The 18,719-nt window shown below is 37.6% G+C and overlaps 1 protein-coding gene across 9 annotated transcripts in view; it reads right to left on the reverse strand.

Annotated features, from left to right (window-relative positions):
* Nucleotides 1–4,359: 4,359 nt before the first annotated feature.
* The window catches only part of MBTD1 (mbt domain containing 1), a 68,148-nt gene continuing 53,788 nt past the window's right edge, over nucleotides 4,360–18,719 (reverse strand). For all 9 annotated transcript variants that reach the window (XM_082860504.1, XM_082860505.1, XM_082860501.1 and 6 more), the window contains 5 exons: nucleotides 17,477–17,624; nucleotides 16,399–16,481; nucleotides 15,763–15,997; nucleotides 15,191–15,268; nucleotides 4,360–5,499 (listed from right to left, as the gene is read on the reverse strand). In XM_082860504.1, coding sequence (XP_082716630.1) covers nucleotides 5,381–5,499; nucleotides 15,191–15,268; nucleotides 15,763–15,997; nucleotides 16,399–16,481; nucleotides 17,477–17,624 — 663 coding nt within the window. In that variant the 3' untranslated portion in view covers nucleotides 4,360–5,380. The remainder of the gene's footprint in view (nucleotides 5,500–15,190; nucleotides 15,269–15,762; nucleotides 15,998–16,398; nucleotides 16,482–17,476; nucleotides 17,625–18,719) is intronic.

Consider the following 18,719-nt stretch of genomic DNA (forward strand, 5'->3'; position numbering starts at 1 on the left):
ATGAGATTACAGAAATATGTGGGTTTATGAATACCTGTTTTCTCAGGAAACCGGTGAAAGCTTTTCATGCCACTTCCATATAAAAAGCTCAACATTACATGTTTTGTTTTTTTTTTTTTTTTTGGCCACATGGCTTTGCAGGATCTCAGTTCCCCGAGCAGGGATTGAACCCTGGGCCACAGCAGTGAAAGCCCAGAATCCTAACCACCAGGCCACCAGGGAACGCCCTCAACGTTACATTTTTTTATGCGCGTTGCTATACTATAAGACAACGACAAACACATCAACAGCTTGGTACAGAAGTGTCAGGATTCTAATTTCAAGTCAACGATTGACAAGAAATTTAACATTTTCTAAATTATCTTTTAGTTTCAAGTGAATCTCATGTTTGTGTGCTACGTGCTTTCACTGCATTAAATGGCGGTTTACTGAAATTAGATCCTGGGGCAGGCCTGGGGCCTGCATTCTAATGTGGAGGTGCCCACCCTGGGTCCACATGCACAGTGGCTAAGGTACCTGTCAGCAGCAGCAGCAGCAGTTACTCTGTATAGTATAGTATAGTATAGGATTACTCTGTGCCAGGGTTGTTCTAAGAACTTCACGTACATGAATTCATTTAATGTTCACAACTCTTAGGAAGTTGGTACTAGTATCCTATTTTATAACTGAGGAAACTGAGTCAAGTTAGAGCGCTTAACAAGTGAAGGAGTCAAGTTCCAATGCAAGTAGCTGGCTTCAGACTCTGCTCTTGGCCACTGTGCTTTACTACCTTTATATAGTTTTCCAAGTGACGTGATAAGAGTCATGAGTTTGGAGGGTGATGAAGTCAAATTTGGAGTGGTGAGAGCTGAGAGGAAGGATATGAATGTTAGGACTTAATTTGGTAGAACTGAATGAGGAAGGGTAGGCTATGGTGAGGACAAAAGCACTGCCTCTGGAGTAAGGTTGGACCTAATCCTATATAACAGTTGGGTGTGTCAAAGTGGACAACTAATTCAGAAACTTTTATGCTTTCATAAAACTGTATTTTAAACATATAATAAATGCATTTTTAAAAATGCATTACTTTTTATATAATTATTTGTTAATAGGCAAGCCCTGCTTTGGCCTGCTCGTGAGGCTTGGAATTCTTAACAGGCCAAAGAGGGATGTCAACCTAGCCTTAGTAAGAGTCTGCAGAAAGGAAATAGTTGCTGTTCTCCCCGTCTCACAAGGCTGGATAAACAACACAGTGCTAAAGTTACTTGTTTTGGGGAAACATTTGTTCCTCTTAAAACATGGGCATAAAGCACTTTAGGAAACTAGTTTCCCAAGAGGCGCGTAAGGGTTTAAAGAAGAATGTATATGTCAAAGCTCGGGGTAGTAATTGAGGCCAACCTGGGAATTCCAGTTTACTAGGGCAACTGTTTTCAAGCCATTTAAGGTAGGAAGCAGGGCAGAAATTAGGTTCTGTCTTTCTTGGAGTGTGTTATATCTTTCTAAAGTGATGAAATTAACTACTAAAGATACCCAATCCATCTCATTACTGTCTAACATCCATAAAATTCTCTACAAACTGCTTCTGCAGTAAAAGTTGGATAATTTCCCACAGAGTCAGCTGTTGATAAAGGAGGGTGTCTGCGTTCCCTCTTAATGTAAACAGCAAGAGCAAGCTGGGATAATTCATTTACATCCTATGAACCTTGTTGCTGAGGTTAATGGAGCTGGGAAAAAAAAAAAAAGTCTCCTAGCAATCATGCCAACCCTGAAACACCATGTTCTGACTAAAGTGATTTAATTTCCCCACAAGGGGTCCACACTCACCCCTCCCGTGTTTTTTGCCTATTCCCTCCAAGTGAGATCCTGGCTCAAATGCAACTATGGCCATATATCCACCCATATTCTCTTCCTCTCGTCAGCCAGCAGTAAATTCTTCCTCACTTGTGCTGGCTTACCTTATGAGAGTACATACAGGTTCTGTGAGGGAGGAACTGATCTGACTTTCCCAGGTGCCTTCGACTGCTTATAGAAGGCACTCAAGGGGCTTCCCTGGCCGTCCAATGGTTAAGACTCCGTGCTTCCACTGCAGGGGGTGCAGGTTCAATCCCTGGTTGGGGAACTAGGATCCTAAATGCTGCGTGGCGCGGCCAAAAAAATAAATAAATAAACAGATAAAAGGCGGCACTCAATATTTTGAATAAAAAAGGAAATCCCTCAAATATCAAAGCATATTAAAGAATTGCTCATATACAACTTAACTTTAACGTTTTATTTTGTGTAAAAAAGGGCAAATTTAGTGAATTATTTTCATCTTGTACACAAAGTTATAATTTTAATGCTTTTCACATCCATGCTGAAAATTTGCAATTTGGTAAAAATGAAAGGAACATAAATTTCTCCAAAGGAATTTTTCACGCCATTATATACACTTTACGAGAAAGTTTCAAACACTTTCTCAATGATCACAAGTTACCAAGAAAATAAAAGATTAAATTTGTACAGATATTGATCTATTTATCAAATACATACAGAAATGATGTAAAAACCTTATGCAGTTTACTTTGACCTCTGTCCTCAAAAGATTTGCCCAGGGACAGATACTTTTCTTTTGTATAAATGACTGTGGCTTTATTTAAAATATGAAAATCAAAGGAAGAAACCCAGTTTAATCACAGTATTTTTAAAATCCCTTCCCAATAGTAAAGGATCATTACCAAATATATAGCACCATAATACAAATATTGACGGGAGAGGGTATTCACATCACACAAAATTAATAATAATAAAAACAAACAAACACTGAAAACCCGTGTTAGTATCCGTAGAATAAGAAGTTGATAACAGCTTTAGCTTTCCTCATACACAGCAAGGAAAAGGTTAAAGAGTTTAAACTACCAAAAATCCCCAAATAATCCTAACAGGAAAAAAACAAAACAAACCCAAGGTCAGCAGTACATTTGAACCGTAGAATAGAATGGGGCTACTGAGTTGTACACTTGGAGTTGTGGCTAAGACATAAATCTCCTCTGCATCAACTCATTTTCTGTTCATCGGCAGCAGGGAGTTAGAGTCTGAACAATGAAGAGGGCTTCAGATTGTGTTTATTCGGTAGGAAGTCCTTACCAACATTTAACGTTGGTCATGGGATTAAGACACGAAACACTTCATAAATAGGTGGGAAATCTGAAAACACTCAGAGCCTGGCTTTGCTGTAGAACTGGAAGCTTATAAAACCTGGCTACAAATGAGCATTTCACAGAACTAATTACCAGGCTCCAAATCAAATCCCTCCTGGTTTATTCAGTTCCCTATAGAGCCCCTAAGCCCAGGGTACTGTTAGAGCACACGATACAGCTGGCTTCTGGTGCCCATATCATGGAATCGGAGTCCTGGGTTTAATTCACCAAGCCTGAGAATAAAGATTGTTGTAACCCTTGCTTTTTGGAAGTCTTCCAGGCTTTAAGTTTATAGGAAGATTCTTAAAAGTTAAAGATTTGGGAAGTGTGAGGATGTCACATTTACAGTAGGTCCCTCTCAGTAATGTTGTTTAAGATAAATATCCAGTAATTTAACAGCTGAATTCACATATATCTGACACATGAGAATCAACTTGGCATTGATATGGTCTGCATTTATGCCCCTAAAGAGTCAGTATTAAGAAATGTTGACATGCGATTCCATACATTCTTACACTATAAAGTAACAAATTTTACTTCCAGTAGCAACTATAAAACCTTATGATATTAACCCCTCTTGCATAGAATGAGGTAAACCTGTGCATATTACCAATGCTATTATTCCCAAAAGTAGAGCAATATTTTAGAAAATAAATTGCTGGTTTTTAATGTTTTATGCATTTTAAAATTCAAACAAAAAAAATCTTACCTAAAATGGTCTCCTGGGGCTTTCCATTAACATTTTTTAAAGCATTCCATAGGCTGAAGGACTGTAGAGGTTAATCATTTTGATTAATTTCTAATTAGCCCTACCTATATTCCAGAGGAGATGGTCAATATTACCACTCTGAAGAGGCCAGGCTAAGACCCAGAAGCACTTCTAGAACAGATGCAAGTAATTCCTGAGAGTTTAGTTTATGAACCTCACTGGTAAATGCTAAAGCTCTCTCATTCAGTCACAACTCAGAAAGTCAAAAAATGCAGAGAGCAAACCTTTCACCAATTTACCTTTATATCCTTTTTTCAAAGGAAGCCATGTGAATTTTAAAATAGGGAATGTTCAAAATGGTCCAAATCCATTATTATTGTTAAAATTAATTCTGAATAGAGTTAAAGACAATTCATACTAATTTTATATATATACATATATATATATATAATTAATATGAATTGTCTTTAAATTTTAAGAAAATTAAATTCTCTTTCAAATTAGTTTTCTAACAAATCCGGGATAGTTAAAAGCAGAGCTGGAATGATTTTGAAATCTAAACTTATCTTGGCTTTAAACAACTGTTAATTTGATTCTCCTGGTAATACAGAACATGTGTTTTGGGGTGTGGTTATACCAAGTATTATCTCACAGATGGAGAGAAATGGCAGAGAACTGATGAGAATCCCTTTTGTGGGGTATTTTTTAGTAAGGAAAATAAAATAAACTTAGGACAATATTGCATTTTCCCCAACCCCTCAACATGTAGACTGAGATCTTGTATATCTTGTCAACCATTCCAGTTTAACACTTTAGTGTTAGGATAATTTTACTCATTTTTTAATTAAAAGAGAACATATAAAAGTATCCAGAGTTCTTCCAGTTTCATACAGAACTCTAAAGAAATTTTCACAGAATGAAAAACATTTCTGTACAAATATTTAAAATGGGCTGCAATAAAATGCCAACAAGCAGAATTAATTACCCTTCCGTGATCTATGTGGTGATGAGCTCTCCATGGGGCGGGGATGGGGGGGGGACGTTCAGTTGCATATTCTGCAGCAGAGGAAGCTGGAGATGTGACTGGCCTAACTTCCAAAATCCCAAAATCTCCCAACAGGTACCAAAAAGGTTCATTTGTAATGACAGTTCATTTGCATTTACAACTATATCCTTCTTAAATCATTTCCTTCAATCCTGCTACCTAAACTTTAATCTTACCAAAAAAGTTAGAATTTCAGTTCTTGTTAACAATGCACATAAATCCAAACTTGGAAAATATTACAAAATTCTTTCAAAAGCTTCAAATACAACACAAAAATTGTCCATCTTTATAAATTGAAAAATTTCCCCCCACAGCTAAAATAGTTTCCCTACCCACTTGAAAAATCTGGAACTGAAATTTTCTATGTTTAGCAAAATGTTCCAGTAGAATAGCCCCGCTGTACAGCTGGATTGATTATAAATCAGTCCTGTGTAAAATTCTTTCCCTCCCACCCTCAGTTTCTGAGCAACCTCAGGGCTCTTGTTTGATGTAGAAGTTGGCAGAGCCATTGCTTTCCTGATCAGATGCTCCTTGGAGGAAATTATAATCCTCTCCATCTATCAACTCCTCCTTCAGCTGCAATGTAGTCACTGTAAGAAATAAATGTAAAAGATGTTATTAAGTCTTTCTAGAATATTCAGATTGCTTCATGTTCCACCAGCTTCACAGTTAATAAGACTTCTTCATGTCTTCAGTAACTCTTAAAACTAACCCCCCCGAAGGAAGAGCATTTAATTAATTTTAATTTTCAAAGTATATTCGTAGTTAAGAAGAGTTCCAAAAAGGAACAATACTGCAAAATGGACACTGCACAAATGGACACTGTCAATGAAACGTTGAAGGTAACAGTGATCACCAATTTGACTAGAATGATTAGAGGTTTTCTCATGATTAAGTATTCACTTTTATGTCAATGTCTACATAAACAGCATATTTCTTGGATAGTTCTGAACAATAAGTAACACAACAAATGACTTTAACATGTTATTATCTCCAAGGAGTACCTAAAGACTCGCTTCATAAAAAAGATATAAATCTGATAATATTAAACACCTGTATTAAAACTAAAATCAAGAAAAACTTAAGTAATCATTTTAGGTAAAATAAAAATTGACTGACACCAGCAACATGAAAATCCTTGGTATAAAAAACAGCTAACTTCGGGAATTCCCTGGTGGTCCAGTGGTTAGGACTCTGCACTTTCAATGCCAAGGGCACGGGTTCAATCCCAGATGGGGGAACTAAGACCCTGCAAGCTGTGCAGTGCGGCCAAAAAAGAAGACAAAAACAAAAACAGCTAACATTACCAATGGGATCACTTAACAGTAGTACTACCTGTTTGAGTTCTTATCTGAAGGCTTCTTTTGTTTTTTTTTTTTTTGCGGTACGTGGGCCTCTCACTGTTGTGGCCTCTCCCGTTGCGGAGCACAGGCTCCAGACGCGCAGGCTCAGTGGCCATGGCTCACAGGCCCAGCCGCTCCACGGCATGTGGGATCTTCCCGGACCAGGGCACGAACCTGTGTCCCCTGCATTGGCAGGCGGACTCTCAACCACTACGCCACCAGGGAAGCCCTGAAGACTTCTTTTTTAATGAAAACAAACAACAGTATAGGCAATCTTCAATTTATGAACAGGTCATGTTCCAATAGGTCTTTATTTTTATGGACAACTGTTTTTCAGTTTCCAGTATTTTCAGTGGGGTTTAGGTTTCTTGGTAGTCACTGAAGTCATGCTAGTCATAATTTTTAGTGACAGGAGGGCTCTTCTTACTGCATGGACAAGCAAGAAGAATAAGAGGAATGTTTTCTTTGCTGGTCCCAGCACTGGTCTTAGGCAAAAGTTTAGGTTGTTTAATTCTGAGATTTTCCTATCTCTTTTTATAAACATCTCTTAAGTTACCTCAACGCAGTTAGTCAGTAATTTCAGGCTGCCCTAAATCCTTTCCCCGAAGCCCACCCTCTACTTCCTATAGAACACCTCCCTTAAAAAAAATTGCTTTCCTACTTTTTAAATGAAAATGATCTCGGCTAGGTGTTAAACAAACACTAGTCTTAGTAACTGCCAACCTCTCAGAGATGTATTTGAGTTTCTTAAAAAGTTACTGTTTAACCAAAATTGAGTTGGTAAAGTTTCAAATAATTTAAAGAACAGGTGATCTTTTATGCTTATATTCTCACTGGAATCTAATGCCATGGTGAGTAATGCTAACTTTCTTCCCAATTTCTTCAGCACAGAGATCTGTTAAGTCAGAGTTCACAAACTGGGCTTTTCCCTCCCTCACCTCTGCCCTGTGGTTCTTTCAAATTGACTGAATATTCTGAAACAGGAGATTTCATATAAAACCATGAAAAGTAGGGAGACTTGGTAACATAAGACTAGCATTCTTGAAGGGCTATTAACAGCGGGAACCAATGTAGCCTAAGGCCTCCCTCTGCACAACTTGTGACTCTCAGACTGGCTGCTCAGCCACTGAGTAACCACCTGTCTACTTCCTGCAGGGACTGTCTCCAAAGGAAAGATGAAATTTTTCTGTTTCTTTTTTTATGGCTCTTTTCATAATAATTGGAGTGAGAGGATGAAGATATATATGGAATGTAAATTGGGAACTGCTTATACAGGGGGAAAAAGGTCAATTTATGAGAAGAATTAGGACTCAGAGTATTTAGATGAGTAGTAAGCCAACTAAGTTTCATGAAACAATAACACCACGTGGAACAATATTAAAATGGCTATTTTTAAAGTCAAATAGTGATAGAAAAATACTTCGTGTCTTGATTTTAGTTACAAAAGATTAGTTTCAAAAAGAATGGTCTTTGACATCTTATTTAATAATTTAAAGAATAATCTTTTGGGGCTTCCCTGGTGGCACAGTGGTTAAGAATCCGCCTGCCAATGCCTGGGACATGGGTTCGAGCCTGGGTCCGGGAAGATCCCACATGCCGCGGAGCAACTAAGCCTGTACGCCACAACTACTGAGCCTGTGCTCTAGAGCCTGCGAGCCACAACTACTGAGCCCACGTGACTAGAGCCTGTGCTCTGCTACAAGAGAAGCCACCGCAATGAGAAGCCCATGTGCAGCAACGAAGACCCAACACAGTCAAAAATAAATAAAAATTTAAAAAAAGAATAATCTTTTGAAATAACGCTAATTCATTTTATTTTACTTTGGTACTTGTTTTGGTAATGGTTTTAAAAAATTTAATAGCCCAAAGACTGAAAAGTGAATACACTATGCCTACAATAATAGCAAAACACATACCCATCAGATTGCTGAAAGGTAAAGCAAACATGACTCTGCTTACTTTCTTTAAAAAATCCTTTAAAAAAATTAGTTAATATGATAAAAATGCTTTTATGGAGGATATCAAACATATAACAGTTATCCTTCAAGTCAAACCAACATGCGTTGTTAAGGACATTTGAACAATACCATGAAAATAAACACATGGAAAAGGAAAAAAAAACCCAAATTTCATTAAAGGTGCAGTACCCACAATAAAAGGTTGATTAAAACAATATCTTGTTATATGATGATCAGATGGCTAAATGAATGAGAAAAGAATTACTGTGCTTCAAGACCAAACATGTTCCATTCAAACAGATGCTTTTTGTTTTTTTTTAAATGTAAGAAAAGTAAATTGAAATTCTAAAGCACATCCTGAAACTATTTGCACTTATTATTAACAACAAAGTTCTGGATTATGCTTCTACTCATGTTAAAATATGGAAACAATGTTCTTAAAAAAAATAACTCAAGATAAGGGTGAAACAGTCACTCAGATGTGTAATGTTCTAATGCAAAGTTTCAGTGTTTTCAAGGAACCTAAAATAAAGCCTGTCTGGTATCTTCACTCTTATCATTTCTCCTTTACAGGCCTTATTCTCAATGAACGATGGATGAAATAAAATAGATCCTGTGGCTGATGTCACTTTCTACACAAATGCATTTTCTTGGCTCTGTTTTTAAAAAGAAGTTACTTTGTTGACTTTACTCACTAACATTTCAAAAGACAGTCTAACAGAAATCACATTTTCCTAGTTAGAAGTCCATAAATAATAAATTCTCTCAATAGCTAAACAAACAGTAGCTTTCAGAGTTAAGACAGCAATGTAGTCCCTACACAGTTTCACCACAGTAAAATCACATTAAATCCCACAAGATGTGCCCCTAGCTCAGAAGATACACACAATAGACACCAGTGGAAAGGGAAGTCACTTAGGAGGCCTTGTGGGTTCCATCCTGTATGCCTACTCCAAGTTCCTGGGTTTTGCCAATCCTAAAAGTCAAGTTCTCTCACAAAACGTGACACACGCCTTCAAAATCAGTCTACTGCTTAAAGAAAATACACCTCAAATGCAATAAAAATTCAAACATATTCAGAGCTCACAATATCTATAGTTAATCACTTAGGTTACAGAAAACTTTCATAATAACAAGTACAAAAAGAAAAAAGTTATTTACAAAGACAAGAAAAGAAGCTGAAAGGCTCTTTAGTCATTTGAAGGTATTTCCATAAAAGAGCAGATAAACTTGCATTTGCAGTCCTAATCCATTTCTTATACAACAGAGGTATAGTAATTTTCTCTAGATATAAAGATATGAGTGATCTTCAGAGAAACAGACTAAGAAGGATCAAGATCGCCTAATACACTGTTTAAGAAGGCAAAAGCTAAAGAACACATTTTAAAATGGAAAAAAAAAGGCTGATGACAACTTCAGGCGCAAAAATATTAGCAAACAGAGGACTGAGAAGAAAACAGAGCTAGGTACTAAGTCCCATCATGCTTTTCAACATATAAAAGGCATTTTAAAGACTGCAAATTAGATAAAAAATTGTTTAAAGGCAATAGTTAGGATATGGCAGAATATATGCCAAGGCAGATACAACTTTGGATTTGGGGCTATTTGATCTGTACTCACGTCTAAGATTCATCATATGCAAGTGAAGCCTCTGACATTCTACGGTAACATGTTTGTTCTTAGCATTTACCAAGGGCAGTCTTCCTTATACTCTACCAGCTTAGCCTAACCAATTCAACTCAAATTAAATGTCATTTACTTACTTAATCACTGTACATATATAAACATGAAATTATAGAAATAAATTTCACTCGAATTCAATACCAAAATTATAGAGGTATTATATTTCCAAATCCATGTTATTCAACTAAGACTGTGGTAAATGTTACTACCAAAACTAAAATCACACAGGAATACAAAACACATCCTGTCTACTGAATGAGACGCTATGGAATGCTATGAACAAAGCCTCATTTTTGGATCTGATTAATCAGATTGCTCCCTCATGGCATATTTCTCCCTCAGGTCAAGTCACGTAGAATTCTGCAATGCAAAACGTTCAACTATTTTAACGAAACCATGAAACAGTACAAGTCGTCTCACAATTCCATAAACTGAAATCACAGCTTTACCTGAATTTGAAGCTCAAAAGTGGCCTGTAACAAAATAAAAATCCTTCCCTGATTATTCATTTTAGTGAAGTGACTACCAAAGACTAATGAAAATGAATTTTTTAGTTGAAAGAAAAAGAAAAATTTAATGTCAGCATCTGTCATGCCAGACCATGCTTCTGTCTCCCACCACCCTAACCCAGACTTTGACCCTCTGCAGTACCTGAGGTGCTGATGTGACCAATTACCTGTTTTGAGGCTGGGACTGAACTCTCGGCTAGTGCGGGGAGGTGGGAAGGCCTCCAGGGCTGTCTGTGCTGGAAGGGCTCGATATAGAGGGGGAGTCAACTCTTCGCCACCAGAGAAGCTCCTCCGTACCCCACCTGTCATGGGCAGGCTCGACAAACTGACAGGCTTCTTCCCAATTGGCATCTTCCTCTCTAAATATCAAGTTAAACTAAAGTAAGCTTTTACTTACATGTGTGGTAAGAAAACTGCATCATAACTAGGAAAGGTTGTGCTGCACAGGATACTCTGAAAAGAGAACCAACTATGCAAGGTTTGTATTTCCGAAAACAAGGGTGTGTGTGTGTGTGTGTGTGTGTGTGTGTGTGTGTGTGTGTGTGTGTGTGTGTGTGTTGGGGAGTGGATGATGGGGGAGATTATTTCTAGTCTCTCAGAGTCTGGTAATCCTGGTTCTTGACTCTCTAATCAGTTTAAAACAAAACAAAGCAAAATGAACAACAGAGAGCATCGAGTGTGGAGAACAGCTGGCTAATTACCTTCAAAAAAATTTTAGTTTGAGGGGGACTGACAATCCAATGGCAGAGAGGGTTTTAAAACCCTACTTGTAGGCATTTCACTGCCCATATAAGCCCAAACAAACACTGTCCTTCAGGGAGAAATCAAACAGTTTAATTAATGAATTATATGAGTGGCAGGATTTTACTGATATGAAATGTGCTCCCCTTTTGGTTTATAATTCACTCTTTTAGAAAACAATTATAATTCTTATTCTGAAAAGCAGTTCTAAAATTTAAATGTTTGTTGCCTGCAAGTTCTTCAGCAACCTAATTTCTTTTGAAACACCCTTTGGTTACGGTTTCATAAGCACACATAAGCTTTCAAAGACTTACACAATGCTCCTACCAACAAAAAAAAAATAAGCTTTGCAAATACTGAACAACCAAGCATACTGCATTAATTTGATTGAAAGCTGAAGGATACTTACATATCTTTGTGACTATAAATTATATCTGTTTTCTTCCAGAGTTTACAAATGACTCAGGCAAGAGCAATCAGAAATTATCCTTTGCAAAATCAGAACTAAAAGACAAATCTAAGTTAGACAGTATTCTTACGTAAAATGATCTGGAAACCAAGCTCCTGTGAGTACACATTCAACTCTCAACTGCCAAACCAAAACCACTTGCAGCATTCATTTAGACGAAAAAGTCTAATGTACTACACACTTGGAGGTAAAAATGCAAGGAGAATCTCCAACTCTCTACTACTTGCAATAGCCCCTGAAGATGGTACAGAAATTAGTGCTGGTTTTCCTGCTCTAGAATTACTAAGCCTTGAGGAAAAAAAGGCTTTTCAGATTGGACAGATCATGCGCACACAACAGTCTGTATGATTCCCTCGACAGAACATCACCCTTATTTTTCAGAAGCACTAATTAATAGTTATCCCTCTGCAGCATGAACATAGCTAATTAAAAAATAGGCTAGAACCTGCGCACTGCAATGAAGAGCAGTCCCCTGCTCGCCGCAACTAGACAAAGCCAATCAACTGTCTAGTTCCGTAAAAAATAAGCCCTAACAAAGAACACACTGATGGATGATTTTAGGTACAAAAAGACCAAAGAGCCATAAGATGAAACAACAGAGCCAGAATATAATAATCTGTAGACAGACTTAAAAACAAATAAAAGGTTTTGTGGCCTATCTGACTGATATAAATCTGCATGCAATGGATGACTTAGGTTCCTGGACCCCAACTTCTTTCTTATTCTGGTGGGTAAAGTTTTGTGGAAAAAATTTCTAATAAATTATTTGCTGAGTAGTGTGAAAAAATAAAAGGAACAGTGTCCTTACAATGAAGACTGCTTCTTCATTCACAAAGCACTACATTTCCTTATCCTCAATTCCAAAATTCAAAGGTTTTTTTTGGCAAAACTTTGGCAACAAAATCAGACCTCACTTGGTGATACTATTTATAATCTTTATTTGGTCCATTAAATGTAACTATTTATATATATTTTGCTTCAAAAAATGCTGCAGATGGGGCTTCCCTGGTGGCGCAGTGGTTGAGAGTCCGCCTGCTGATGCAGGGGACATGAGTTCTTGCCCCGGTCTGGGAGGATCCCACATGCCGCGGAGCGGCTGGGCTCGTGAGCCATGGCATGGCTGCTGAGCCTGTGGGTCCAGAGCCTGTGCTCTGCAATGGGAGAGGCCACAGCAGTGAGAGGCCCGCGTACTGCGGAAAAAAAAAAAAAAAAAAAAAAAAAGCTGCAGAGTCTGCAAGGGGTGTTACATAATATATGCTACACACACTGTACTTCTTTTCTAAAATCCAAAAAATTCTTAATTCCAAAACACATTTGGTCTCTAGGATTTCTAATAAGGGACTGTGAGTCCCTAGTTCTTTTCTTTTCTACGTCCAAAGGACAATTTAAAGGCATTAGAGGGACTTGCCTGGTGGCGCAGTGGTTAAGAATCCACCTGCCAATGCAGGGGCCATGGGTTCGATCCCTGGTCCGGGAAGATCCCACATGCCGTGTAGGAAGTAAGCCCGTGCGCCACAACTACTGAGCCTACGCTCTAGAGCCCGCGAGCCACAACTACTGAGCCTGCGTGCCACAACTACTGAAGGCTGCACGCCTAGCGCCTGTGATCCACAAGAGAAGCCACCGCAATGAAAAGCCCGCGTACCGCAACGAAGAGTAGTCCCCTGCTCGCCACAACTAGAGAAAGCCCGCGCACAGCACTGAAGACCTGACGTGGCCAAAAATAAATAAAATAAATAAATTAAAAAAAATAAAGGCATTAGAGATGATGTCATCATATTAAGAGCTATTAAAATGTTAAAGAACAAATTATACTTTTAGCTAAATTCATTTCTTCAGCTAATCCAGAAATCTGATAATGTTAAATGTCACTAAAAACTGGGATAGTGATATCATCACTTCATTAATTTCACATTTCTTCCCATGTCCCCAGCCCATTAATTCAAAATAATTAAGCCCCATAAACCATAAACAAATCATGTGAGTGTCACACTGAGGAGGTATGTGAACTGTGTATACAATGCTCAGAAATTCGTCCTAAAAAATATATGTCATGAAGTCACTGAGTAATAAAAAGCATTCTTAAATTCGACACATTGCAAAGAAAATTCCGAAATCTCGTAATAATAATAAATAAAAAGTGAAAAGACAAGCCAAAGCAGCCTGTCTTAGAGAAAGCTTAGTGATCACGTCTGCTATGGTTAGTCCACTGACATGAAGTTACTACGTGACTTCTTGCTAACCAGTTCCAGATAAGTGGGAAGTCACTTTCATCTATCTGGTCTGGCAATGTTCTCTAGAGTTCTTTTAGGTGAATATCAAACAGCCAGTCAGCAAAATAATGTTTGGTCTGTGGGAGGCTTATGTCCATAATATAAAAGAGAGAGTAAGAGACAGGCCTGACGATTATCACTATTGTGAGGCTGACTTGGGTTTCATGTGGGGAGGAAACTAAAGCACCACTGCAGTGGCTGCTAGAAGTCCCCAATGAAAAAACAATTAACATCAACTATAATCAAACGTGTGAAGGTATATTTGACTCTTCACAGTGTTTCAGTCTCTTTGTTGTTAATGAGACAGATTAGCACTTAGTCGAACTTATGGCAAGTCAGTTGGAAAAATCTGTTTTACTTTCAATCCTCTAATATACTTTTTACTTAAAAAAAATCTTTAAGTAAAAATAATCTTATCTCAGAATGAAATATTCCATGACAGGTTTCATGAAGAGAAAAATCTGTAGTTCACTATGGGGTGGGGGAGGGAGATTTTAAAAGAATCAGAGCTATCAATATATTTTATATTACTTTGGCATCAATGTCAGTAATCATTCATTGTAAGGTAAAATATAGACAGCATATTGAAAAAGAGTTTCTTAAGCCTGATTGTGCCACCTATCAACTTGACTTTCTTTTTTTTTTTTTCAACTTCAATTTCTTACAAGTATCATTCTAGAAAGAGAGTTTTGGTTTATAAGAAAGATGGGTTTATTAGTTTCCAAGTCTATTGTAAGCATCAAGCATCTGCTTTTACAGTTATTTTAATAAAAAATTTTTAAAAAAAGGATTAATTTTCAGAAGGTTTACATATTACTTCAAGAATCATTCACAGGGCTTCCCTGGTGGCACAGTGGCTGAGAGTCTGCCTGCCGATGCAGGGGACACGGGTTCGTGCCCAGGTCCGGGAAGATCCCACATGCCGTGGAGCGGCTGGGCCTGTGAGCCATGGCCGCTGAGCCTGCGTGTCCAGAGCCTGTGCTCCGCAAAGGGAGAGGCCACAACAATGAGAGGCCCGCGTACCGCAAAAAAAACAAAAAACAAAAAACCAAAACACGAATCATTCACAGACTCTATTCTTTACCATATATCAAATATTATGGTAATAATTTTTCATGTCAATCAAAGATAAGTGCTTCTCATTATTGAAAAGGTTTGCCTTTTATGGCATACTGCACCTTTAAGCATAATACAGAATGCACAGTTATCAGCTCTCACAAGGGATACCATTTCTGTGCAACAATACCAAGATCCCAGTTGGCTGACAAGTTAGGAAATGTATATAAACACCATGTGGTGACCCACTTTTCTTATGTCCTTTGTATTGCTGGGACTTAGCCTTTTTCTTCTGTTTTGATGAACCTGATTGGCTTTCTCTTGATGCTGAAAAATAAAAGAGAAAATTGATATCAAATAATTGCTTACAACTCTAGGTACAACTTAGATGAACTATCTTCACCAAAACCATGACGTTTATAAAAGTACACGATGCTTTGAAAATAAGGGTACTTGTTCCTGCAAAACCATGAAGCTCAATACCAGACAGACTCCATTATTTATTCAATAAGCACTTATTATATATCAATGAATTTTAGCCTATAACTTTAAACTCATTAAAGGAAGTCTAGCTTAATTTGGTGAGTGCTCTTAATGTTGTGTTTCTATAGTCATTAAGCAACTGACTATTGAGTTCACACTGCCATGGTACACATGGTCTGATTCTGTGATATTGTTGTTGAGTCTTAAGATCTTACCTGGCAACCAATCAGACATAGGTATATTCTTGTCCTGTGAGCTCACAAGATGATTTATGTGAGATAGTCCTCGGAGAATTGCTGATTTTTACAAAAGGACACCTTTTCTGTATACCAACTTACACTGTGATGCTGGAGGCTGTAGTTGATATCCAGTTAATTGACACCACCCTACAGGATAGAGGTCAGGGGATTCACAGTCTACCCACTGATCATATTCTTCTTCCCATCCATCAAAATGTATCCTCAAGAGACGATGAATAATTCGAGTTACTGTGGCTACACATATTAATCGTGGCTCCATGAGATCTACTGCTTCTAATTTCATTCCTACACGAAATCCGTGATTTGGAACATCCTAACATGGAGAAGCAAAATATTAACACTGGTGAAAAGAAGAGTGTATAACTCTACTAACACTAAGAAAGACAAAAGAGAAGTAACATAACCAATTAACAATTTAGACCAAAAAAACCCAAATAATTAATTATTGAAACATATGAAGGTGAAGCATATAAGAACTAGTTAGGAAATATATTCATTCCTATTTTACTCAGATTAAAAATGATACAAAGTTTGGAAACAAGCTTCAATGCCTATGTAAAGGAAATATGTACATTGTTTTACTAATATATATTTGTTTATATTAATCTCCACTAAGAAATTCTAACATAAGGCAAAGACATTTTGATCAACGATTTGCATTTGTTAAGCATCAAAAAAAATCCACGTAAGTATTATGCTATCTTTTAAATTTACCTTATTAAATAGTTTTACTGGTGCTGCAATGGAGCCAGTTTCCCTGAGGTAGTCAAACCATTTAAAAGGAAGTTTTGTGTAACCTGAAAAACATAACTGGTTTAACTAGGAGTTCACCTAAAATTAGTGTAATATTAAAATGCAGATATAAAGTAATTCAGTGCGCACTAGGATCACAAGTGCTAATGCTGTACAGTACAACAGTTCCTCCCTGTTAGATGGATATTCTTCTTTTTCTAGGCAGAAACAGGTGCGCCCATTTATTCTAATGCCAAAGTAACTCTCCTCTCCTCAGTGTGTAAGAACTACAGACTTCTGCTTTTCAATCCTAGGCTTAGAACAGTCTAATATTTAATATTTTTTCAGTAGTATTTTTCTTTCTTTGTAAGAAAGAACACTGGCTGGGCAAATTACTATTTTTATAGTCTTCTGTTTGGCTTTTCTCCTTCTTAAGAGAAAAATCCAAGGCTCAGATATTGAAATTAGGAAAGTCACTGGTTAAGCCATATGAGCTATTTAAGGGTATGTAATCTTTTAAAAAGTCACATGGTAATCATTTTTATTTTTTAACTTTTTTTGGCCACACCGCTTGGCTTGTGGGATCTTACTTCCCTGACCAGGGATCGAACCAGGGCCTCGGCAGTGAAAGTCCCGAGTCCTAACCACTGGACCGCCAGGGAACTATTCCCTCATATGGTAATCTAAAGATGAAAACTTGCTTTCTCTCAAAGGCTAAAGTACCTATTTTTTTAAAAAGTTCATGTATGCCGTAGCTCTTTGAGCCTACATCAACATCTCAACAGGGCTTGAGAATACCAATTCTTATTATAAAATGTACAGATGCTAAGGGAAAATTCTACACCAATGTAATTTATTAAAGCTACTTAGGATACAGTCCTTTATGTTTTCAGAGCACCCCCCAGCTCTTGTTATGTACACATATGTTTATATATACGTATACACACATACTATATTTTCATACAGCAAGAAATCTAGGGCTGTGGTAAATGTTGTAAACAGGTACCATGTAAAAGGAAAGCAAGGATGAAAACCCAGTGTATATATTAGGAAGAAGTACCTCTGGGTGGAGTAAGTTCAATCATGTTAATTTCACAGAAACCAACAGGGAAAATAGAAGGGGAGGTTGCATGATAACAGAACCAGTCAGATCCATCGGCTGCTTCTGAGCCATCGATCCCAATCATCAGGAATCCATCAGCCAGCACCTTTTAAATTAACAGAATTCCAAGTATTTTAAATTAGGTACCCACAATGTTCACTGCAGCACTATTTACAATAGCCAGGACATGGAAGCAACCTAAATGTCCACTGACAGATGAATGGATAAAGAAGTTGTGGCACATGTATACAATGGAATATTACTCAGCCATAAAAAGGTACAAAACTGAGTTATTTGTAGTGAGGTGGATGGACCTAGAGTCTGTCATACACAATGAAGTAAGTCAGAGAGAGGAAAACAAATACCGGATGCTAATGCACATATATGGAAAAAAAATGGTACTGATGAACCTAGTGGCAGGTCAGGAATAAAGATGCAGACGTAAAGGATGGACTTCAGGACATGGAGGTGGGGGGAAGGGGAAGCTGGGACGAAGTGAGAGAGTAGCAGTGACATATATACACTACCAAAGGTAAAATGGATGGCTAGTGGGAGGCTGCTGCATAGCACAGGGAGATCAGCTCGGTGCTTTGTGACCACCTAGAGGGGTGGGAGGCTCAAGAGGGCGGGGATATGGGGATATATGTATACATATAGCTGATTCACTTTGCTGTACAGCAGAAACACAACATTGTAAAGCAATTATACCCCAATAAAGATGTAAACAAAAAAAATTAAGTACCACTATTATGAAAATGATTCTTTAAGTCACATTCTAAAAGAAAGGAAAATCTATTACATAAAGATCTCTTAAAAGTGAAAAATGTTTATTTAATTACCTTAAATAACTGAAATTATAATGAAAAAAATCTGTGTAAGTTCTAGTGTGTACCAGAAATCACAGCATGGTTCCACAGAAGTGATTTCAGAGGTCTAGGGAAAACAGTACCTCTGCCAGTGGCCAAGGCTGTCTGCTGCTGTGGCACGTGAAAGTGGGCTGAGTGCTCTTCTACAATTTAACTATCTAGTTTCAGCTAAGCTTTAAATCCTACTCAGTAATAACTTTATTTCCTTCTGATTTATCACATAGAGAAGTTTTTCTAAACCTTTTCCACCTTCCTCAAGCTCCAACTTTACCTCTCTCATGCTCTGGATGATCGTGCTCCTCTATCACAGAAACTATGTGAGGGGCCTCACAGTC

Source organism: Leucopleurus acutus, assembly GCF_964270905.1.
Source record: "Leucopleurus acutus genome assembly, chromosome: 19".
Classification (NCBI taxonomy): Eukaryota; Metazoa; Chordata; class Mammalia; order Artiodactyla; family Delphinidae; genus Leucopleurus; species Leucopleurus acutus.